The sequence below is a fragment of the Periplaneta americana genome, chromosome 5, assembly GCF_040183065.1.
Source record: "Periplaneta americana isolate PAMFEO1 chromosome 5, P.americana_PAMFEO1_priV1, whole genome shotgun sequence".
NCBI lineage: Eukaryota > Metazoa > Arthropoda > Insecta > Blattodea > Blattidae > Periplaneta > Periplaneta americana.
In genome coordinates, this window is record NC_091121.1 from 95,069,582 (window position 1) to 95,096,522 (window position 26,941).

General features: G+C 37.0%; 1 protein-coding gene across 1 annotated transcript in view; it reads right to left on the minus strand.

Annotated features, from left to right (window-relative positions):
- Window positions 1-3,186: 3,186 nt before the first annotated feature.
- Window positions 3,187-26,941, minus strand: part of mAChR-B (muscarinic acetylcholine receptor) — a 560,067-nt gene continuing 536,312 nt past the window's right edge. Inside the window, exons 4-5 of the mRNA XM_069826296.1 lie at window positions 5,053-5,650; window positions 3,187-4,977 (exon numbers count right to left, since the gene is read on the minus strand). Of these exons, the coding sequence (XP_069682397.1) occupies window positions 3,324-4,977; window positions 5,053-5,650 (2,252 nt within the window). The 3' untranslated portion in view covers window positions 3,187-3,323. The remainder of the gene's footprint in view (window positions 4,978-5,052; window positions 5,651-26,941) is intronic.

Genomic DNA, 26,941 nt, shown 5'->3' on the forward strand with positions numbered 1-26,941 from the left:
TGATTCTCATTAAATTGAATAATTTTATAAATGAATCATTGGAAGCGTATGTTCTGCAATATTAGTGTGATTTTTAATGTATACTGCACATAAGTTTATGAGTCTGTAGATATTACATGATATTCCACTGTGAGAATAATTCTGAAAAATATATTTATTGCAACATGATATGTTATGTGAAATGAGACAAGGGAGGAGTTAGAATACGGGTGACAAATACCTTTTCTTCATTTCGTGTATTCCAACAAAACTTTTTACCTTGTTTAAAACAATTTGTTTTGCTCTTGAATACACCACCATTATGTGTTACTACTCCTACTTCAGGTATGTCGAAAATGTACAGATTTTTCTCAAAGGAAGCAGCTAAAGGGCACAGACTACTTTATTTTTACACTCAAATTTATTTTTTAATCGTGTTATCACTTCCTCTCTCAGAAAACTCTGTACTTTCTCTTACAATTGGCATATATGTACCTTTTCAGATTATTGCTACATCTACTTTAGAATTGTATTTTAAGTACTTTATAAATTTCGTAGAGATATTGAGAACAAATCAATAGTTGATGGATGACAAATTGAAGCTTCATTATTTTTGTTCTTTCTTAGTTTTAATGAAATAGTAGCTGTTATTTTTATTACATTAGATCAGAGTATTTCGAGTTCTCTTTTTATATAAATTATGAAAATAGCGACGGTGGAGGGAGGATAAACATCGGCTATCCAAACCCGAAATGTAACTCCTTCAGCCACTTTCGGACACGTATTGGACATCACAATAATTATATCGTTCCTTTTCCTATCAGGAGCATTCACTCATTCTTTGAATTATATGTGGCCTAGAAATGTACACAGCGACAAACTTTGTAAATTGACATGGACATTTTACGCTTGTAGTAATAGAAAAAATAATTATCCTTAAATAATTACCAAAGTTCCTCACATATTTAAACATCTCAATTTATTTTGAAAAACACAGACATCGATATATAGGCTACTTCATAATGAAATTATTGACTCTTTTTTCTTTCAGTTACTCTTTCAGCGAGACAAAATCTAATATCTCCATGGAATAATTTAGACACAAGGAACTTAAAACTAGTACAGGGGTGTAATCTCATAAACGATCTCATATCTTGAATCTATTACCTATTTTCTGTTAGATGTCGAAAGGACGGCGACTTAGGGCTCATTGAAGTCAACATCCTGTAGCCATCTTGCGGTAAATAGTGGCAATTCTTTCCCAGTGGACAGTGATCCTGAAGAACATCACATATCTCGACTATCATGTGTAAGTTGGAGATATGTTTAATTCGTTGGCTGTCGGACACTTGGAAGTGTTACCACTAATAAAATAAACTATAACGTAACGTTTGGACAGCAAAGTATGTGTCCTTGATATATAGGATTGTAAAGCATTATCACCAGAGCACATTAGTTTTCACTAATCCTACATTTATATACACTACATTGTAACATGTTTAAAATACTTAGTATCTAAACTTCTAATATTAATTTACAAACTTTTACAACCACTTTTGAGGGATTTGTATTGTCATCCTTGTTAGAGTATAGACACGTCAGAGAAGGAGAGACCTGTCAGATATACTAATGTGTATAGAAACATGGGGACGAGATAAAATAAAAAAAATATTAGAAATGTCGCAGTATTTAAAAATTATGTACAAAATAAGAGGTAATAAATTATGGAGACAACTATCCTACACAAATTTCTCTATGTTAGACTGAGGCTGGCCATCATTCGCACACTCCTGTTGGAGTCAACCTAGCGTTCCCCGAGATACTAACCCAGAGATGGATTCCATCATGAGAACTGTTAAAAGAATGAGTAATTATCTCAGAATGGCAGGTCAGTATCAAGTTTACACAGAATACAAACATTTTCTTACTTTCCAACGTGTAACACATCATCTTAAAAAACATATGAACTAAGTTATTGCACATATAGTAATAACTTTTAGGCCCTATAAAATGCTCTATGTTAGCACATCGACGCAGTTCTACTGAACCTTTCAGTCTACCAAGCGACATACAAACGTACATACACACGGACACACTCTCTTGATATAAGTTTTAGGTCCCGCACAATACCAGCGTTTTTAACCTCTTGTATTACCTTATGGAAGCTGTCTCGTACTTCTTTATTCCGTTTACTGTAGTAATATAAAATATAACACAAAACATGTCTGTAAAAATATGAGTTCGTGTTGCCTGAGAAGCTTTTCCTTCACAACACAGAGTGACGGGCTGTGCAAGTAATGTGTCATTCAAATTAAAGAGATTCTAGGAGTTTTGCGGCAGACTTACTGGTTTTAATCTCTTCTATAGAAGAAATTCCTTACGCATTTACTGAAAGTTTAAATAGAATGCAATCAATTAACGACCTGAATAATTTTATTATATAAAATGTTAATTTCTTTTATTGAAATCAATAGAGTATTAAGTTAAAATGTTTTCAATATATTATCTAACATTTTAATAATTTACGGAAACAAGTTCTTAATTTCTGACTAAGTATCACATAACGTTCGTAACGCTCGTTATCTATGTGCACAAATACATTACGTTAGTTGTAAATTGGTATCAAATAACCGAAAAGCATGCCAGATTCATTTAAAATTTATATTTATCATATTTTATTTATCCAGATCATTTAAAGACCTGTTCAGTTACACGGTGAGAGAAAATTTAATTTAATTGTGTGTAAGCCGGTCTTCATTAGAACATTTCAAGTTAAGAAAAGATGGATAATGTAAGAGAGCTTTAGAAAGTCACGTCCATATGTTTGGAGTCGGAAAGTTCATATAAGTTCATATATTCTGCAAAATTTGTTCATGAGTTCAATCCTATTTGTATTTTTTCATATGAGTATCGGAAGTGTAAAATAATAAATGGTAGCCTCTTTAGTTCAAAATATTACGGATTCTAATTGAAATGTATAATAATTAAATACTAAATTCGCCTCAGAAGAATATATAGATAGATGTGCCACTTTATTCATCTGTGTGCTTCAACAAAGTTACATTTATTGCCGAAATGCATTTAATTAAACAGTAAATTAATATTTCAATGAAAATGTTTAAATTTACGCGTAAATTTTTAACATAATAAGTGATTCTCGAGTTGAATTCAGAGAATGTCAGCAACACGCGAAACTGTTTAGCGGTCCGGCAGTGGTGTTCAGTTTGTAAAACATTCATCCAGTAATGCTTTGTAAAGGAAATATTTGCATGGTGTTAGTGTTATATTAACAATTTGTAATGGAAGCCTGATTAAGAGTGTCGATTTTTGAGATGGCTCGTGCTTCATGTCATGTGGAGATCTCCTTTGAGGATGCGTGTGAACGTCTTCTTGAACTGCTGGTTCGCAAGAGCGTAGCAGAAGGGGTTCATTGGGCTGTTTGCGTAGCACAGGAAGTAGGAAAACATGTATAAGTGCTCGTTCGTGCAGGGAGGCTCCGCGCAGAAACCCTCCACTAGCGCCAGGATATGATATGGCGTCCAGCAAGCCACGAAAGCTCCTAGAATGAATGAGATTGTACGAAACGCTTTTCTCGCCCTGTTTTCCGATTTTGACTTTTGCCTACCGATTCCTAACCCTTCTTTCTTCTTTCTTTTACCTTTGAGTCTCTTACCGATTGTCTTGACAAAGTCTTTTCTAGAGCCATTACCTCCTCCCCCTTCTTGCTGTTGACTATCGGGTCCTCCTCGACCTGAACCAGGTCTCGATTGTCCAGGCGCTTGGTTTGAACCCTGTTGGTGACCTAGGGAGTTGGAAGTATTGGTTGTAGGCGTGATGTTGGTGCCGAGTGTCGACTGGCGCTCCAGAACGTCCTTATCGATCGTGACGTCGTCTGAGAACTCTTGCGTGGAGCTGCACACCACACTAGTGACGGGACGCTTAGAATCTTCAGCGGTTAGGCTCACTTCCGTGTTCACTTTCGTAATAGGGGGCTGGACAGGCGTCGGCGGCGTGGTCTGGGTAGCGGGTGTCACGGTAGTGACGGGCTTGAGGGGTTGTACAGGTTGCGGGTTACTTGGGGTAGTAACTGGGTGTCCGGATTGTTGGGCGGCGGCACGGATGAGGGCAGCTTGTAAAAGAGAAGTATTGCTACCGGGATTCGTGACGGGGGCGTGCACTGGCGATGGAGGTGCAGTCGAAAAGGAGGCGTTAGCGATGCTCAGGGATGAGGGAGGGCTTTCAAATAGAGGAGATGGAACGATCACAGAACTTTCATCCATGTAGCGCAGGTCTGCACCATCTAGACCGACCAGAATATCGTACGTCATAGTGTTCCCACCCTGGGTACTCACTAGCAAGCTGCGCGGCCTCTCTGTCGACAGAGTGGGACTCAGGCCTATAGGAGGGGTTGTTTGGAATTGTACTGGAGGTGGAATGATCGCCGCTTGTGTCGTCGGGGTTTGCGCTGCACTGGAAGAATCGGAAGGCGGTTGTTTCTGGGACTGCGGACTGGGGGTGAGCACGGGGGCGGGCTGCAGAGGTATGAGTGTACTGGAAGTGAGCTCGGCCGTGTAGGATTCTTCTGGGGGATTATCTGTGTCGAGCAGGCTCTGTTCTGGGATCTGCGGCAGTGGTTCGGGGTTCGGAGAGGTGGGAGTGATATGGTCGGGCAACTTGACGGGAATGGCGCCGTTGATGCGGCTGCTGTTGACGGACTGCGCCCCTCCCCGCTTGCCCTTCCAGCTGTGCTGCTGGCCGATGCCGGCAGTGCTGTCCTCGTCGGACTCGAACGCCGGGCTGCTAGAGCGCTCACCCTCCACCGGCGGACCACTGCTCGAGGGGATGACGCCCCTTCGCTCGGAGAAGCTCGTCGTCTCCGCCGTGGTTGTAGTCGTGGTCGCCGTTGTCTTGTTCGACGACGTCTTCTGACTCGACGTGGAATCCCCCGAGCCAGGACCCCCGCTGTTCGCGACGCCCGCTGTTATTACAGTCAGTCCACTCTGTGCTGCCGTGCCACCCTGTGCGCCTCCACCCCCACCCCCACCCCCGCCACCACCACCGCCACCGACCGACCCGCCACTCCCCCCTCCAGCCGCTTTAGGTTTGTCCTGGCTCAACAAAGTACTTTGCGTCTTTGATATTCCGATGCCGGCGGCCCTGCCAGCCATGCCCGACATGGCGCCGGCACTCAGCGCCACCATGGACTGCATCTTTCTCTGTTTCGCCTCACTCTTCTTCTGCATATCGTACGCTGTCTTGTATATGCCACCATAGAGCACGAACAACACAACAAGAGTTGTCCAGTAATAGCCGATGATGAGCGCCGTGTTGAACACGGGGTCCTTGAGGAACTGCACGGCGCACTGGCCTGGAAGTAAGTCCCTGTAGCCCACGAAGTGCTCCCAGCCGAAGATGCTGATGAAAAAGAGAAGTGCGGGGATGATCCAGGTGATGGTTACCATCCAGATGACCCTGTTCTTGGTTCTCCAACTGCGGTACTTGGCCGCGATCTTGACGGAACAGAAGCGATCGATAGTGATGAGGAGCACCGTGTACTGGGACACGAGACACACCGTGTAGTCCACGGACAGCCAGAGATCGCACAGGATGGGGCCTAGATCCCAGTACCCCATCAACACGTACACGGTGTAGAAAGGCATCGACACTGTTCCTGTTAGGAGAAAAGAAGTACAGTACTTTACTATTTGCATGGTAATGATTCAACTTACTTTTCCTTTATAAGGTCTTCAGATAAACGAAAATGAAATGAATATACTTTGTCTATACATAACTACGAGTACAAACAGAAATTAAGCTGAAAATGCTTAATATTATATCAAAATCAACTTTTTTCAATGCAGAGACATCTAGAATGTGCTTCTTTATGGTGTTACGGACTTGACTTTTCCGATTTCAGAAGAATGAAATACCCTTCTTTTATATTCTTAACATATGTAATTATTATACCTTGGATTTTAGGCACTTAAAAACTAACTTTTAGGCACCTAAATAGTGCTAAATTTATAAAAATAGGCACTAAAACATAGATTTATGCACCTAAAAATACAAATTTAAACAGTTAAAATGTTTTCTTTTTTCTCTAATATATCACATCACATTATATTGTACATGTTTATTGTATTCAGGACCCTTGCGGCCACTCAAATTCATTGAGCTGATGTCTATAAATTTAGAAATTTATTATTATAAGCACGTTGCTGTCATACCCGTGATTTTTTTTTATTATCCAATTTAATAAACCCTATTTCACCCTGAGCTATATTAGGGTTATAGTTGGCATCAAAATACATATATTATAACCAAATTTCTATCCACACAAACTATAGTAACTGTAAGAATGCAATTAATTAGTGAGTATTAAGCATTACGGTATACAGTGACAAAAACAAGTAAACAAATATTGCGGTTAGAAACTTTATTTTTATTAAATCTTAAATTATGAATACCGGTACGTAATTTTTAATGAATTCATCGGCCTGGTTGCTCTACAGTAAGGCTGCTAATATATAATTACTCATATTACAATTAAATTAATTAATTTACCAATGAATTTACAATCAACATAATATTCATTATTGAGGGGTGATCTGCAATTACAAGTTATGTACACATACGTAAGTATAGCCGCCACCTTTAGAAATACAAAGCAAATGCATTTATTTTGCTGTTTCATCACATGGGTGGCGAGTATGAAATGTCTTACTGCTTATGCACAGCTTATAATATGATTATGTCGCAATTTCGTTACGTCGACAGTAGAGAGCTCTAGTGTCAGTGCAAATGTTCAGACGTCACTGAAGGGAGCAGACAGTACTATCAGACGCTTTTCGAAGCTGCACATAGATCAGAAGCACTAGATTGTGAATGTGATGAATCCGAGCTGGAATAGCTACAGACTGATGATATAAAATATTCCTTTGTAAAGTGATCAAATCAATGTGAAGAAAACGTTTTGGAAGTAATGCTGTAACAATACTCATAAGGTGATGGCATTGTTTTGGATTTATTTTGATTTTGAGAGGTCACATTTTTTCCCCCACTACCTAAAAGTACTTGGATATACAAGAAAATACACAAGTTCTATTTTCTTATATCATGTATTGTGTACTTAACTTGTGTTGTGAAAATAAATTTAAACTCTTAAATTATTTTATGTTCGTGTATTACATTTTAATCCTTATTAAATTTAGCAACCTAAGAAAGAATCTGCAATGTGCTCATGCATATGACGTAACAAGGCAAGTTGTACCGTATGACTGCAATAACAAGACAAGTTGTATCGTATGACTGCAATAACAAGGCAAGTTGCATCGTATGACTGCAATAACAAGACAAGTTGTATCGTATGACTGCAATAACAAGGCAAGTTGCATCGTATGACTGCAATAACAAAGCAAGTTGTATCGTATGACTGCAATAACAAGGCAAGTTGCATCGTATGACTGCAATAACAAGGCAAGTTGTAACGTATGACTGCAATAACAAGGCAAGTTGCATCGTATGACTGCAATAATAAGACAAGTTGTATCGTATGACTGCAATAACAAGACAAGTTGCATCGTATGACTGCAATAACAAGACAAGTTGTATCGTATGACTGCAATAACAAGGCAAGTTGTATCGCATGACTGCAATAACAAGACAAGTTGTATCGTATGACTGCAATAACAAGGCAAGTTGTATCGTATGTCTGCAATAACAAGGCAAGTTGTATCGCATGACTGCAATAACAAGGCAAGTTGTATCGTATGACTACAATAACAATGCAAGTTGTATCGTATGACTGCAATATCAAAGCAAGTTGTATCGTATGACTGCAATAACAAGACAAGTTGTATTGTATGACTGCAATAACAAGGCAAGTTGTATCGTATGACTGCAATAACAAGACAAGTTGTATCGTATGACTGCAATAACAAGGCAAGTTGTATCGTATGACTGCAATAACAAGGCAAGTTGTATCTTATGACTGCAATAACAAGGCAAGTTGTATCTTATGATTGCAATAACAAGGCAAGTTGTATCTTATGACTGCAATAAGAAGGCAACTTGTATCATATGACTGCAATAACAAGGCAAGTTGTATCTTATGACTGTAATAACAAGGCAAGTTGTATCTTATGACTGCAATAACAAGGCAAGTTGTAACTTATGACTGCAATAACAAGGCAAGTTGTATCTTATGACTGCAATAATAAGGCAAGTTGTACGTATGACTGCAATAACAAGGCAAGTTGTATCGAATGACTGCAAGAACAGGACAAGGTGTATCGTATGACCGCAATAAGAAGGCAAGTTGTATCGTATGACTGCAATAACAGGACAAGTTGTATCGTATGACTGCAATAACAAGGCAAGTTGTATCGTATGACTGCAATAACAACAAGTTGTATCGTATGACTGCAATAACAAGACAAGTTGTATCGTATGACTGCATTAACAAGGCAAGTTGTATCGTATGACTGCAATAACAAGGCAAGTTGTATCTTATGACTGCAATAACAAGGCAAGTTGTATCTTATGATTGCAATAACAAGGCAAGTTGTATCGTATGACTGCAATAACAAGGCAACTTGTAACTTATGACTGCAATAACAAGGCAAGTTGTATCGTATGACTGTAATAACAATGCAAGTTGTATCTTATGACTGCAATAACAAGGCAAGTTGTATCTTATGACTGCAATAACAAGGCAAGTTGTGTCTTATGACTGCAATAATAAGGCAAGTTGTATCGTATGACTGCAATAACAAGGCAAGTTGTATCGTATGACTGCAATAACAAGACAAGTTGTATCGTATGACTGCAATAACAAGGCAAGTTGTATCGTATGAGTGCAATAACAAGACAAGTTGTATCGTATGACCGCAATAACAGGGCAAGTTACATCGTATGACTGCAATAACAAGGCAAGTTGTATCGTATGACTGGAATAACAAGGAAGTTGTGTCGTATGACTGCAATAACAAGGCAAGTTGTATCGTATGACTGGAATAACAAGGAAGTTGTGTCGTATGACTGCAATAACAAGGCAAGTTTTATCGTATGACTGCAATAACAAGGCAAGTTGTATCATATGACTGCAATAACAAGGCAAGTTGTATCGTATAACTGCAATAACAAGGCAAGTTGTATCGTATGACTGCAATAACAAGGCAAGTTGTATCGTATGACTGCAATAACAAGACAAGTTGTATCGTATGACTGCAATAACAACAAGTTGTATCGTATTACTGCAATAACAAGGCAAGTTGTATCGTATGACTGCAATAACAAGGCAAGTTGTATCGTATGACTGCAATAACAAGGCAAGTTGTATCGTATGACTGCAATAAGAAGGCAAGTTGTATCGTATGACTGCAATAACAAGACAAGTTGTATCGTATGACTGCAATAACAAGGCAAGTTGTATCGTATGACTGCAATAACAAGGCAAGTTGTATCGTATGACTGCAATAACAAGACAAGTTGTATCGTATGACTGCAATAACAAGGCAAGTTGTATCGTATGACTGCAATAACAAGGCAAGTTGTATCGTATGACTGCAATAACAAGGCAAGTTGTATCGTATGACTGCAATAACAAGGCAAGTTGTATCGTATGACTGCAATAAGAAGGCAAGTTGTATCGTATGACTGCAATAACAAGGCAAGTTGTATCGTATGACTGCAATAACAAGACAAGGTAAGTCGGAGCACTTTACTGCTAATATATTAAAATAAGAAATTCAGTAACGAGATTTTGACGAATAATACATGAGACTTATACATTTGAACTATCAATAATACTAATTCAAAAACGCAGATTTGCAAACGCCTTTCTTTGTTAATGAAAACAATGTTACTTTTACTTACTGCCAAAAGCGCACTTCTTACACATAACTTGTTACTGGAGAGCACCTCTCAATTGATATTTCAATACGTAACAGTTTTTCTATAATTTTCTATTGTGGAACTCTGCCTTTTCTTAGACAGAACCATTTCATAAGCGAAAAATATTCTCCAATGATACCGAAGCAATGGATGCATATTTAAATCTAGCATTTTTTGCCGTGCTAATTTCTTTAGAGAGAACTACATCCTCCCGATTCATCACATTCCTACCGTCTGCTCAACTGTTCAACACCCTGCAGGAATTTCTTTATTCCTACAACCTATGTAAACACCAATTTAAATTTAATGAAACATAATAATGAAATCCATGACTATACCGCTAGGAATAATGAATAATTGTAGATACTTAAATGTAAACTTTCCGTAAGAGATAACAATAATCATATTAGGCCTATGACTTTGAAATTATATAATCATCTTACAGTTCAAGTAACAAATTTGAACAAGCAGAATTTAAATAAAATTGTACATAAGCTGTTGATAGACGAACCACTTTATAATATTGATGATCATTTTAAGTCTCTTTTTACATGCTTTTAGTTTTATTAAGAGATAAGGGAATATGTCATTGCAATCTATTTGCTAACATAATTCAATAAATATTAGTAACAATATCAACTTATTAAGCTTACAGATATTTGAATCATATCCATCCCATGACATTCAAAACTTTCACTCTCACTGCTGCACGAAACTTAAAAAATATAGACGTAACAAATAGAAATAGACAATTTTAGGCTTCTAAAACTTTAAAATTAGGTCTTAGTGGGCAAAATAGTCATTTTCAAGCACCATAAAACCGTTTTCAAACTTTCATATTTTATGTAAAATGTAAAGATATTTAACTAGTTTTAGTTTATCCCTACAGAAAAAAATAGGCATTTAACCTAAAATCCGACGTCTAGTAACTATAAAAGAGAAAATGTTTTGTTGGATAACAGATGTGATATTAGAACGTTAATTTTATAAAATATCAGTGTTAAAATGATAAGAGTAATTCTAAGAACGTATACATCTATTAGGCATATAAGTTAGAAGAGTGATGTTCTAAAATCCTATTCATATGTTAATTTCTGCTGCCAGGAAGTAAAAAGAGGATAGCAATGGCCAAGGAAGTTTTTAACAGAAAAAGGAGCATCTTTTGCAGAACTCTGGAAAAAGAACTAAGGAAGAGACTAGTAAAGTGCTTTGTATGTATTGCGGCATTGTATGGGTCAGAAACATGGACATTACGACGATGTGAAGATAAGCGACTAGAAGCATTTGGAATATGGATATGGAGAAGAATGGAAAGTGTGAAGTGGACAGACAGAATAAGAAATGAAGCTGTGTTGGGAAGAGTGGGTGAAGAAAGAATGATGCTGAAACTGATCAGGAAGAGGAAAAGGAATTGGTTGGGTCACTTGCTGAGAAGAAACCGTCTACTGAAGGATGCACTGGAAGGAATGGTGAACGGGAGAAGAGTTCGGGACAGAAGAAGATATCAGACAATAGACGACATTGAGATATATAGACCATATGAGGAGACAAAGAGGAAGGCAGAAAATAAGAAAGGTTGGAGAATGTTGGGTTTGTAGTGACAGACCTGCCCTTGGGCAGAACACTAAATGAATGAATGAATGAATGAATGAATGAATGAATGAATGAATGAATGAATGAATGAATGAATGAATGAATGAATGAATGAATGAACGAATGAATGAATGAATGTTAATTTATAACTTGCCTGCCTAGATACATATTTAGCGGTCATAACTGTGTATTGCATGTTGTTACAAGGTTTGATATTTCTGAGATTCTGGTTTATTTTATATAACAGTATTTTACCTACATTCAACTTAAAATTAAAAAATAATGACTTCATAATCAGAAGTTTGATCTGTGAATTACTTAAGTTTGAATATGTTCTTGTTAGAGTACGGCAGAGCGCCCACTGCAACTACAAGCGACAGCAACACGACACGGATTTGATGCTTTGCTTGTTGCTAACGTGTGTGTTCTTATATAACCCATAATATGAAATGAACGGAAGCCCACTCATCTGATCAGACAACAACTCGACACTATCTGTGTTGTTTTGTGTCGCTCACAGTGCTGCATACTCCACTTTTTGTTGTATCAGTTGTGAGTTGGTAATACAAGAGTTAAGATGAGAGACGATCCCAATTTCAATATAGCCTTTATTGAACTTATTAAAGATTTGCCATGTCTTTTTGATACTGCATCTATTTTTCGGATTGAAAACATAATAAACCTATTGCAAAATCATTTTGTCTAATTTACACAGAATAATTTACCGCTCAATATTATAACAGGGCGAAATATAAAGATATCCTAATAACCTTTGCTCACTTTCCGCTATCTGGAGCTCGGATTTCATACACTATCTCACTCCCATGTGTCGCAATCAGCTCTAGAATATTACTGCTGTCCATTGACTAGCTAAAGGAATATTTAAAGGATTCTGTATAAGCACAAAATGCCAAAATGTTAGGAGTGTCCGTAAATAGAACCTGTCCGGTAATTGGCCCCTCTACCCTATAAACATATTGTAAACACATGTTTACTTTGAGAAACGAACAATTATTATTTATCTGATGTATAAACATATAGGCCTATTTACTTGATAGTTATCAGAAAGCGTGTTCAGCATTGACTGAAATCCTGAAGTCAGTGTTCTTTAAAAAAAAATGCTGATCCAACTTTCTGTAGCAACAGATTAAATGTTTCTCTACTCATTCTATAGAATATTTTAAATCTTTCTGGGTATATATTTAATTCATTGAACAGATTAAAAGCACCACATTGTTCTAAATTAGCATGCCAAAAAGTATGCACCAAGAATCGTCTCCTATGTTTTCTGTCACTGTAATTTGATGTTAGCTAAATTAACTAGATTGAGAACGTCCTCATCCTCCGACACATGTTGTATGAATGAATCAGTCCAGTGAGTACCAGGTCACTTTGCTGCCATGTTGCTATCATAGTTGGTGTTGGATCAGTGTTTTTGTCGTATCACTATCATATTAGTGGGCTCTCTGCCTTACGAATGTGACGTGTTCAGCTGAAGCCTATTCAGATATTATTGTAATTCTTACATATGACATTAAATAAAAGAATTTCTAAGGTAGTAAACAATTTGTGCAACTTATTCAATTTTTGTATACCAGGACTTAATAATGCATTTAAATAATAGCCTAAGTTTATTACACATAATGAGAAAAAATTCAAATTTTTGTGACAAAAGTACTATTTAAATAATAAATATACTGCAGATATTAAGAAAGAAATATAAATTTTTATGTGACAAGAATAATGCTATTGATTAAATACTTTTGTGCTCGACCATGCCGAAATGTAGTAATTATACACCTGGTAGCAGTCCTTTAATGCATGTCATTAAAGTACACCTATACATTAAAGTTTAGGTTTTCGATTATTCTCGGATATGTAATCGAAAGACGAGGGAAACGTCACGGAGGCTGGAAATCCAATACTGTCGCAGAAGGTTACGTTCTGTTACTATAATAATTAGCGTTAATTGTAAATAATATTCAAATAAATTCAATTTGTCATCTCGTTTTTCAATTCTAAATCAATTTCCAGGTTATACATTCTCTGCATTACATCAAGGTCAATGACATCATTGTTCCTCGGAAAAAATCAATACTTTCGCGTCTGCGCACATCTCACAATTCAAGAGCTATGAACAAGGTCACTTTCAATCTTCTGTCAGATATAAATAAAATGTATACTTCTGAATAATTTAAAGTTAGAAATATGGTCGAGCATAAAAAGTCGTATGAAACTTGCCTATAATGGTAATTAAGACGTTCGTATGAAAATCATGAAACTCGCTTGCGCTCGTTTCATAAACAAACATACTTGCGTCTTAATTACTATCATTATAGGCTCGTTGTATAATGTACTATTAAGGAGTGAAATGTTATAGAACCATTTTCCATGTAAAGAAATAAAATGGCATAGGAAATTGAACTCAAATAATATTTTATGTGTTTTTTTTTTTCGGTGGCTATATTTTAAAGATCTTACATTCGTCTTTCCGGGAGCTTGGACTCCCTTGCTTCATTGGTTATTCTCAGTATTACTGATTCATTGGACAATTGCTTGCAGAATTCAACTTCACTGTACACCACATTAGCTCATGCACAACAGCCTTTCTTTTGGACAGGCTTTTAGGCAAAGACTGTGTTGTTTCTTTTTACAGCTTTTCCTGAAAGTCTAAATATACTTGTATCATCCTGATTTGTTTGTAGGCATGCTGCCGCCTTCATTTTCTTCCTCAATCTACATAATTATTGCCTCTCTTTATGTCTTTGGGGTTGTAATTTTTTTAATGGACTGTACTACTTTTTCTCTCTAATGGTCATGTGCATCAACGTCGATTAAAAATGTAGTAAATATGGTTTAAAAAAACAACGGTTAAAATAATCACGGTTGAAATGTAATTTCTGTGCACTAATTATAATCACCTGTTACTTAAACATGGTTAGTTGATACCTCATTTAACTAGGGTAAAGTCTGTGGTGTCACACTTTTACTACAAAATGATCAAAGGAAAGCATCCATACCTCTGCAAAGATAATAGTCAAAGTCAAAAAACGACTGCGCTTAACTCCGTTCTACATCGAAATGAACGTATCCTATATTTTCGCGTTGCATTTGTTTGCCATTGGGCTCTGTTATGTTTACAGGTTGTTTTTCATTGCTGTTAGGTTAGAATCGTACAAAATGGAAAATTAAAAGCGAAAATGATTATATCCCAATGTGCGTCTGACTGAGAAGTACTGATAGGTTTCATTACTAGATTTAAATATGGGGAAAACTTAACGCTGTATTAAAAAATGGTGGAATATTCATAAAGGAAATGGATGAAGGAGATCAGTAGGAGGTCTGTACAATCCAAGACCCCAATTATACCTGGGAAGTATGTAATATCCTAAGATCCATCCGTAACTCTCTTCGTTCAGCCTGCGAGGTAGGAAAAGAGAATATACTCTAGAAAATATAAGTTGCATAAAATCGTAATGTAAACAGCAGATTTATGGGACAAATAGGATCGTTTGTGGGTTATTTCAAGTGATCTATTTGTTGCAGCAGAAATGAAACGATAGATTTTGATAAACAAAATACCTTCTGAAATTTTCTGTCTCTTAATTCTCCGTAAGAATTCTCTTTCCATTAATAAAGCTCACTGCACCATCATCCATATCAAAGTACAATACTAATCGTCTTCGAAATAATCAGTTGTAGATCTGACCGTCCTTTTATTTTACTAGGCCTGTTAATCATTGGTTATCTCCTTTAACCGCTCGAATATGACCGGTTAGAGATTACCATGGTTAACCTCCTGTTTAAGTCCTTACCGAGGTCGATACACCATAAAGTGTTTAACCAGGAGTTTGGTGGCAATTTTAACCGGTGATTTCACTAGCCGACGTTGATGCACGTGGTCATAAGCTTAAATTCCTTTTTACTCTCCCTATCTTTCTTTTTTCCAGATATTCCTTTCATTTTTCGGGTTTTTTTCCTTTCTCTGGACCTTGCCATTGGAATCCGTTTTGGTGTGCTGATCGTCTACTTTGATAAAAAAGTACGAAATTATACGAGGTAAAACTTTTATCCCGCAATTGTCTAACAAATGAGTCACGTGCGTTACCCTCTTTAATAACGGATGAAAACATTTATAGATTTAAAGACACTTGCTAGTACAAAATAGAATAAATCTTGCTTTTGAACTGAGAATCGTAATGCCCTAAAGTGGTCTTAACTTTTCCACTATTTTGGTAAAGGACGTGATCTCATATTTCAATTTCTATACAGAATATGGTCTAACTTCTTCAATTATAGCAGTATGAAATAATAAAAAAATATAACTTACACATGCCTTGATAATACAATAAACAAAAAGCATGAGGGCTATTATAGTCCTTTTGGCAAAAACCTGCTCTTTAGTGAGCATATCGAACGGCCAATTTAAATACATAATTGATTTATGTGGAATGCCCCCTGAGCACCAGTATGTAACTTACTCTTTCTGGGGATGCTAGAGAGTTCTTATATTTAAAAAAAATCAATAAGTATCTTTGTTCTGGCAATAAAGTATTATTATTATTATTATTATTATTATTATTATTATTATTATTATTATTTATTATAATGCAAAATCCTTCATTAAATGTCACAATATGGTTAAATCACTTATCAAATTATGATTAACCTTAAAAATGTATTCGTCCCAATATATATTAAGTTGTACACTCAGTCAATCGTAATCAACTTACATGCATATTAACTACCTTATACAATAATCATATGTAAATGAAAAGGCTTTTGATGTATCCCGTTTAAGTTTTTAGATGCATAATTGTCTAAACCTTCTTTTAAGCTGATACCTTGTTTTAATTTTAAGCTTTGATCGTAAAAATGAAGTTTCATGCACTCTGTAATTATTCGATGTTATATATGAGTCCAGTGTTTGATTACTTTGAATACAAGTTAGGCGTACATCGATCACATAGCTTCACTTGTTAAGGAAAGCAAGTTGCGAGTCAACAGTTCACGCGGCAGTTAAGCAGATATTCCCGCACGCTCATGTACTGTGTGTTTACATCTGTTTATTCGTGTATCTGTGTGTATAAGCCGGTAAACAACAAGAATACAGGTACAGAATACCACTTAGATTTAATAATATCAGTAACAAAATATTTATTTAAAGGTAGCTTATATGCAATAAAAGATCATTTTACTAGTGATAGCTAGCCTATTTTACTTTCAGAAGCAACCACATTTTGTCGACATATATAGTGAGAAAACCATTCGAACTAAGATAAAGATATATATATATATATATATATATATATATATATATATATATATATATATATATATTAAATATCTTTGCAATGCAAACACACGCTTTCTGAGCTTAACTGTAACTTAGCTACGTTTCAATGGTATTATTTCACATGATGATGATGATGATGATGATGATGATGATGATTATTATTATTACTTACAACTTACTTACAAATGGCTTTTAAGGAACCCGAAGGTTCATTGCCGCCCTCACATAAGCCCGCCATCGGTCCCTATCCTGTGCAAGATTAAGCCAGTCTCTATCATCATATCCCACCTCCCTCAAATCCATTTTAATATTATCCTCCCATCTACGTCTCGGCCTCCCTAAAGGTCTTTTTCCCTCTGGTCTCCCAACTAACACTCTATATGCATTTCTGGATTCGCCCATACGTGCTACATGCCCTATCCATCTCAAACGTCTGGATTTCAAGTTCCTAATTATGTCAGGTGAAGAATACAATGCGTGCAGTTCTGTGTTGTGTAACTTTCTCCATTCTCCTGTAACTTCATCCCGCTTAGCCCCAAATATTTTCCTAAGCACCTTATTCTCAAACACCCTTAACCTATGTTCCTCTCTCAGAGTGAGAGTCCAAGTTTCACAGCCATATAGAAGAACCGGTAATGTAACTGTTTTATAAATTCTAACTTTCAGATTTTTGGACAGCAGACTGGATGATAAGAGCTTCTCAACCGAATAATAACACGCATTTCCCATATTTATTCTGCGTTTAATTTCCTCCCGAGTGTCATTTATATTTGTTACTGTTGCGAAGATTATTATTATTATTATTATTATTATTATTATTATTATTATTATTATTATTATTATTATTATTATTATTATTCTCAGAGACGCTCTGAAGGTATGTAGGACAATATTTTAAGATGCACAAGAAATGTAACGATATTATTAAAAAACAACACAACAGGAGTTGATGGAATCCCTACTGAATTAGTGAAATTCTATCATTATGTGACGAAATACTATATATGAGAAAGGCGAATGGACTGAAGATTTTACAGAGACAGTGTTGATTCCAATATCGAAGGAAATGTAAGGAGTTCAGGACTATCAGTCTAATATCGCAGTCGGCGAAGATTCTCTTGCGAATACAGAATCGACTTTTATATTCTAAGATGGAAGAACAGTAGAAAGAAGAGCAGTTTAGCTTCAGGAGGGAAAAGGTATGGGAGATGCAATTGGACTGCTACGAACAATCAGCGAAGGTACCTAGCTAAGAATAAAGAAGTGTATATAGTATTTGTGGATCTAGAAAAGGTTTTTGACAGAGTGGACTGGAATAAATTGATGGGGATCATAAAGAAAATTGGTATGGATTAGAAAGAGAGAAGACGGTTCAGTAACCTTTATAGGAAACAACGAGTCAAAGTCAGAATAGGAGAAAAAAATGTCAGAATGAAGTGAAATTGGGAGAGGAGTACGGCAAGGGTGTCCTTTATCCCCCACCCTGTTCAACATCTACTTGGAGGATTTAGTAAAGAACTATTTTCAGAAAATGGGAGGAGCGATAGTAGGAGGAAGAAGAATAAAGTGCATAAGATTTGTTGATGATATGGGGTTGTTAGTAGAAGAGGAAATAATAATAAAGGATATGCTACTGGAGCTAAATGACAGCTGTGAGCAGTATGGAATGAAAGATAAATTCCAACAAGACGAACAGTATAATCATAGGAAGGAAATACAGAAGATAAACTTAAGAATTCTAAATGAGGCAGTAGAGAAATTGGAGAGCTTCAAATACTTGGAATGTACTGTAAGCAGCAACATGAGCTGATGTCAAGGAAGGTTTTAATAGAAAAGGGAATATTTTCTGCGGACCTCGAGAAAAAAATTAAGGAAGAGACTAGTGAAGTGCTTTGTGTTGTGGAGTGTAGCATTGTAAGGAGCAGAAACATGGACATTACGACAAAGTGAAGAGAAGGGAACAAAAGCATTTGAAATGTGGATATGGAGAAGAATGGAACGCGTGAAGTGGACAGACAGAATAAGAAATGAAGCTGTGTTGGAAAGAGTGGGAGTAGAAAGAATGATGCTGAAAGAGGAAAAGGGATTGGTTGGGTCACTGGCTGAGAAGAAACTATCTATTGAAGGTTGCACTGGAAGGAATGGTGAACGGGAGAAGAGTTGGGGGTAGAAGAAGATATCAGATGATAGACTACATTAAGATATATGGTTCATATGGGGAAACAAAGAGAAAGGCAGAAAATAGGAAATATTGGAGAAAGCTGGGTTTGCAGTGAAAGACCTGCCCTTGGGCAGGACACTAAATGAATGAATTCGAATTTCTTCCTACAAACACTTTTGTTAACATTATGTATTTGTCGTAGCGACATACTCGTAAATGGAATCGAAGTCTTAACAAAATTTTTGAACTCATTAAATAATTCAGACGATACATCAAATTTTTTAGTCGCCACGGCTTCCTGGCGCCAGGAATTTGTGTACCTCTGATTTTTACAATAAGCAAAACGCATCTAGATACTTTAAATCTAATTAAAGTTGGAATTAATAAATGAAAAATATGAATTTCAGCATAAATTTAAAATAAAACAAATTATGAGTGCGTACTTTACAAGTTTCTACACGTCACAATCAATGACTGTAAACATTTTAAGTGTTTCAGATGAAAAAATTCTCCTTCTTTCTGATAAAATATATTATTTTCTTCTTTCTCAATGACGTGCTCGTTACAAAATTCTTATGTTGTAGCACTTATTTCCAAGCTTTGCTTTGCTTGTTTAGTTCACGGAACAGCAGACCTGAACTAAGTAGCGTCGGATGTCGCCAAGCTAGATATAGTCCATACATAACTATTAGAGATGAACAACGATCGAGAAAGCGAGACTAACAACGATCGAGAAAGCGAGACTAACAAGGCCAGCAAAGCCGAAAACCCGCACGACAATGTTGTATTACGTCGTGTCCTTGACGTAAAGACTACCGAGTCTTTCGAGACTCGATACTGATCATCTCCGAAGTCCCAAAGTAACCTTCAATCGCCACAGTTGTTTATACCTGACTGAACTTTTATCTATTTTGGCAACTGTTATATATGTATAAACAATCAAATAGCCTATTTGAAACATCTCTATCTTTCAGTGTACAATAATCCGTTCCCCAATTTTTATTTAATTACTAGGTCCTATTACAAGGCTAGAAATTTTCTTTTCATATGTTTAAGTTCAAATGTGCAATCTCAAGTAAAAAGATATTATCATGTTTTATGTTTCTTAGAAATGCAAAATTATTTGAGAATTGTTTTTTTTCTATTTATACAGGGTGTTTAAAAAATACGGGGCATAATTTCAGGTATGTATTTCCCACATGTAGACAATCAAAATAGTTCATTACAACATGTGTCCGGAAATGCTTCATTTCCGAGTTATGGCCTTCACAACATTAAAATTCACCGGAACGTTTTTCTTTCCGCAGGTCGTTGTCATTACAGAAGATGTTCAAAATGTCCACCTCCTGCTTGAATACAGACCTCACATAGATGTCTCATTGACCTGCGAACACGATCCCAAACTCCAGGAGTATTGCGTATGTCCTCAGAACATGCCACAATTCGATTCCGAAGGGATTCCAAATCAGGCACCGGAGACGAATAAACCAATGATTTTAAATGGCCCCACAAGTAGAAATCGAGAGGGTTCAGATCAGGTGAGCGTGGAGGCCAAGCAATTGGGCCACCTCTACCTATCCATCGATCAGGAAACCTTCGATCCAAGTACCGGCGAGCCGTACGACTAAAGTGTGCAGGAGCGCCATCATGCAAGAAGTGAACGTGTTGACGATTGATCAGTGGAGTGTCTTCTAAAACATGAGGTATGGTGTTTTCCAGGAAGTTTGTGTACGCCTGCCCCGTAAGTCTGTTTACAAGTACATGGGGTCCAACTAATCGATCACCAATGATAGGCTACCGGCCCACATGTTGAGGGAGAACCGCACCTGGTGATGAGATGGAACAGTTGCACGTGGATTTTCATACGCCCATACATGCTGATTGTGGAAATTTGTTATGCCATCTCGTGTGAACTGTGCTTCATCTGTAAATAATACTAATGCAGGAAAGTTCGGATTTACACCACACTGCTGTAAGAACCGCTGACAGAACCTAACTCGTGCAGGGTAATCTGCTGGTGACAGGGTCTGTACACGTTGCAAATGATAAGGATACAATTGATATTCTTTCAACAGTCTCCAGACAGTCGTATGAGGAACATTGACTTGAAACGCTACCCTTCGTGTGCTGATAGAAGGAGTCATGTTCACAGCCTCCAGAATTTCCTCCTGTACTTCTGGAGTTGTAGATCTTGGTCGTCCCCTTCCCAAGCCAGGAGAGTTAAATTTTCCATACTCGCACAGACGGTAATTGGGACGTACAAATGTCTTCAGATCTGGACATTGTCGCTGTGGGTACCTCTCCTGGTACAAACGACGAGCCAGCGCAGCATTGCCGTCCGCCTTACCGTACATGAAGTGTATCTCTGCCAGCTCTTGATTTGAATACATGTCACACAGTCTAACGCCTACACAACACTGAATGTAACCTTCGCCTCGGAATGAACTGTCAGAGTGCCCTCTTAATGTCTCCTTTGACGGCAACGACCTGCTGTAGAAAGAAAAACGTTCCGGTGAATTTCAATGTTGTGAAGGCCATAACTCGGAAATAAAGCATTTCCGGACACATGTTGTAATGAACTATTTTGATTGTCTACATGTGGGAAATACATACCTGAAATTATGCCCCGTATTTTAAACACTCTGTATAACTATACATAATATCATATAATAGAACCAGAACATTTTGATAACTAAGATACTGTGCTGTTTTGTCTTTTTTTCTGATTTAAACATTTATGTTATTTATTTCAATGATGTGTGTTATTCAAAGTTACGAAATCTTTCCAAGCCGACCAAATACTATTTCGAGAATGACGAGCGAGAATCGAAACGCAGGGAGAACGATGAGGCGAGGGAGACTCGAAAGACAAATGCATCGAACATGGCGAGCGAGAGCGGCAGTTAGTTTTGTTCATCTCTAATAACTACACTGTAGCGGGTTGCTTGAAGGCTTTAGGTAACCAAACGCAGGGGCAGGACTCTACTGGATAGTTATAACATTTGACTTCACACTTATATTGGTTTTAATTTAATCCATGTTTTAATGTATACTTAGCGGCAAAAAAAAAAAAAAAAAAAAAAAAAATGGGCCGACTCTTGGTCGATAGAAATGCTAAGTTCTATCGCGCGGTTCACTCGTGTAAAGGCAACCCACTGCAAGGGATTGCTGTGGTGTCTCTTCATTTAAAGTCGTCCGTCTATAATGTAGTGAACCTTACGAGCAGTGTGTGGCCCAGTGGTAAGAAGTCTGACATCCGTACCAGAGCTTGTGAATTCGCCTCCCGGTACGGTACAATTATTTTTTTTGATTTTAACTTTTACTTAATTTATTAGTTTAAATGTGAAATGGCATTTGTTAACAAACTTCGTTATGCCTGCCTTGTAAAAGTATTATTGCCCATCACCTGTGGGCTATTAATAGGTGAGACCTGGCCTGTAGAAACAAAAATACTTGTTTCACATCCTGATAAACCGGACGCATATCAAACACAAATAAATAATTAAATTAACAAAAACAAACCATTTTTTAATATATTAACAAAACAAGGCCTGTGGTGGGGACTAGTATCTCGTCCACAAACCACCTGCGTCAACAACTGCCATCATTCTGCGCGGCATGGAGTCCACAAGATTATGGGACAGGTCTAAATTCTTGGCCATCTCCTCCCACGCATCTAGAACTCTGTCCCACAATTCCTTAGTTGTCCGAACGGGTGGTTGTTCTGCCCAATTAGTGCGTAGGATCCTTTTGACTGCAGCCCCCAAATTTTGAATCGAATTCATACCTGGTGAATTTGGAGGCCAGTCGACTGGGTCGACATCACGCCTCCTCGTAAACCATCTTTGAATCCGGTTGGCGATGTGTATCGGATGATTATCCTGCTGGAAGAAAAGTGTTCCTTCTGGATATCGTTTTCGGGCGGAAGGGATCATTACATTTGCTAAAATGTGTTCGTAGACTTCTGCCGTAAACCGCCCGTAGATGCGTTTCAGAAGTCCTGCTCCATCGTATGACATCCATCCCTCACGCAACCCGACTTGTTAATTCGTCTCACGAAGCGTTCATCGTATCGGTGGCCATTCATACAATAAACTAGGGCAGTACTATCGTTGATATTGGAGACAATTACCTCGTCGGAGGAAATGACATTTCTCCAATCGAAGTCCTGTCGGAGAGTAGCATACGCAGAATAACCTATGCGAACCAGGGCAATGAGTTATTGTTTCTGTGCCATCTTCAAGCTTAATGACGAGACAGAACGTTGTATTAACAGATAGCAGTATTGCTGGAAAGAGACAGGGAGGTTTATTATTTATTAGAGTTTGGGCATATTCTAAGAGATATCGCCACATAATTATAACTTTGCGAGACACATATGATGGCAAATTTGTAATAAAAAAAGAAAATTGGGGGAGATTCGAGCCTTGAGTTATTACTACCAACTTGTTCAATAGACCAATGCCGTAACGACTTATGCTACTGTGACTGTTAATATCGGTTCGGCATAATACGTGGTTTTTCCTGTTCATATTCGCTCCGGTTGATTTTATATTTATCAATTTTATTATTATTTCACTCTTCAAGGGCCCTGATGTATCTAGAATCAACCCGCCATTCGATTTTATTACATACTAGCCGTACCTGTGCGCTCCGCTGCACCCGTTAGAAATAAATATAAAGTAATTACATAATGAAAATATGACGTTTGATCCAGGGAACATTCGTGTTTGATAGAAGGATAAATCGTTTATTATGTTACTTAATTTAAATTGTATTAAAAAAATTAAAATGTGATCATTTTGATCCAGAGACCACTCATTTGGTCATAAAAATTACTTTAGGAAATACGGGAAACGAATGCCTATCAAGTTTTCTGTGCATAAGAAGCTATTTTAATCTTACCTGTCTTCGATTCACTCAGAAGTTACTGTAATAACATTATAGCATTATGTATATCTAGAGAAACTACACTTTCCAATGGTGAATTAATAATGAATTATACAAATCGGTTAATTTAGCTTCCGATATTACTTCATAAAAGCACAGAAACATTCTCTGTAGACTACCGTATGTTTCATAGCTTTCGAAGTCATTTGTTTTTTATTTCATTACACCGCCTTAGATGGTGTTGCTATTGTAATTTTGAAACTCAGTTATCTCATTAAATATCAGTCCTATCAAAATTTTGCATAGAATAAAACTTATCGGAAATCACCTTTAAAAAAACGTTTGTTATGTAACATTGTTCACGAAAATTAATAATAAGGGAGATATTTCGATTTATTTAATTCAAGCCCCCTTATAACCCCCCTTTTAAATAAAATATTTTGAATGCCATATAGCCTAAAATCTAAGTTACAACGAACTTAATTTATATTTCAATTTTCATATAAATCGGTTCAGCCATTATCGCGTGAAAAGGTAACAAACATTCAGACAGACAGACATACAAGGAAAAATTTCAAAAAAGCGATTTTCGGTTTCAGGGCGGTTAATTATATATGTTAGAATCAATTATTTTTTGAAAATCGAAAATTACCAGAAAAATTTCGGCTGCAGATTTATTATTAGTATAGATTTTAGACTCCCAAGAAACTAGTTCGATTAATTAAAATGTGTCTTTGTGAAACTTACAGCAGAGTCCGTATAGGCCAGTTTCTATCAGATGCTTTTCCAATTCACTGCGGGCTAAAGCAGGGAGATGCATTGTCACCTCTACTTTTTAACTTTGCTCTAGGACAGACGTGGGCATCAGTAGTACATGTCGAACGGAGTCGAACGCAAGGACGTGATCTCCCTCCCTCCACACCCCTAGCTGGGGTACCTGTCCGACCGGTTGAAGCACTGGCGGTCAGCGGTGGATTTCACTAAGAAAAAATGTCGCTCACTAAGGAAGCTCCTGAAGTAAAAAAAGTCCAAAAATATTATTTCCACAAAGAATGGAAAAATGAATTCTTTTGTTGCGAAGAAGGGGAAAGCGTTAGGTGCTTATTATGCTACAAAATTTTACTAGCACGTTGAGCGACATTATGAAAAGACTCGTTTTAATGGAACAAATTTTTTTATTTTATTTTTTTTTATAATAATAGTAGTCCACACCTGTGGAGTAACGGTTAGCGCGTCTGGCCGCGAAACCCCCAAGTGCAAGTGCACAAATATGGCTGGTTTAGATGTATATAAGCTTAAACAACTTTGCAAAGTAAAATATTCACATCTTCGGAGTTTTGTTATGAAAATTGCTTCTATGTTTGGCTCAACCTTTATTAAGTGAACAGTTTTTTTTCTCAGTTGGCCATTGTAAAATCCAAATCTAGATCACGCATTTCAGACGAAAATTTATTCTATCAGCTCACAATTGCAATGTCTGACATAACTCCAAATTTTGAAACACTTCCTGATTTACGTGACGAAGAAGAATAAACGAATCCTTTCTTTTAAGGGCATGAGTCAATTGACGTAAATTGACAAAAACAACAAAGATCTACAGTAAGAAGTTTAAAAAATAGCCTAATTGTTGTTTTTCTGTTTCTTAGTAATGTGCTTGATATTTTGTTAAGAATCTATTTTTCCTTAGTTTCTTAATTTTATTTTGAAAGGATGCAAATTAGTGACTGATGCCCTTTCAAAACAAATAGGTTCAGATTATGGCATTACTTTTTAAGTGTTGTGGAACTGTGCGTTTTATATCATTGTATAAGGTTTTTACAGTAATTGTTTAAATTAGAAATACAGTTATGTTTCAGCTTTTTGTAAAATAGTTTGTATTTGTTTTGGAAAATTTGTTTTCTTTCATTGTCATTATTCATAAAAATAACATTTGTAGAAAACTATGTATCTTTTTGTCCTGCGTAATTACTTAACGTTCCGTGTTTCAATACTTCACGCGATCCACCGTTGAGTATTACGTTAACAGGTGATGCGTGTTGCAGCAATCAGAGTAGTACGGCGCATCTCTTTAAATGCCCACGTCTGCTCTAGAATATGCCATTAGGAAAGTTCAGGATAACACAGAGGGTTTGGAATTGAACGGGTTACATCAGCTTCTTGTCTATGCGGATGACGTGAATATGTTAGAAGAAAATCCACAAGCAATTAGGGAAAACACGGAAATTCTACTCGAAGGAAGTAAAGTGATAGGGTTGGAAGTAAATCCGAAAAGACTAAGTATATGATTATGTCTCGTGACCAGAATATTGTACGAAATGGAAATATAAAAATTGGAGATTTATACTTCGAAGAGGTGGAAAAATTCAAATATCTTGGAGTAACAGTCACAAATATAAATAACACTCAGGAGGAAATTAAACGGAGAATAAATATGGGATATGCCTGTTCTTATTCGGTTCAGAAACTTTTGTCATCTAGTCTGCTGTCAAAAATCTGAAAGTTAGAATTTATTAAACAGCTATATTACCGGTTGTTCTATATGGTTGTGAAGCTTGGACTCTCACTTTGAGAGAGGAACAGAGATTAAGGGTGTTTGAGAATAAGGTTCTTAGGAAAATATTTGGGGCTAAGAGGGATGAAGTTACAGGAGAATGGAGAAAGTTACACAACGCAGAGCTGCACGCATTGTATTCTTCACCTGACATAATTAGGAACATTAAATCCAGACGCTTGAGATGGGCAGGACATGTAGCACGTATGGGCGAATCCAGAAATGCATATAGAGTGTTAGTTGGGAGACCGGCGGGAATAAGACCTTTAGGGAGGCCGAGACGTAGATGGGAAGATAATATTAAAATGGATTTGAGGGAGGTGGGATATGATGATAGAGACTGGATTAATTTTGCTCAGGATAGGGATCAATGGAGGGCTTATGTGAGGGCGGCAATGAACCTCCGGGTTCCTTAAAAGCCAATAAGTAAGTAAGTAAGTAAGTAAGTAAGTAAGTATAGATTTTAGACTCTTAAACAAAATACAGCAAGTTTAAATGGTTTAATTATGTGTTATCTGGTGAACTATGCCGTTGACGAGACGAGCATGCGCAATGTTATGTCTCTGGAACTTAGAAA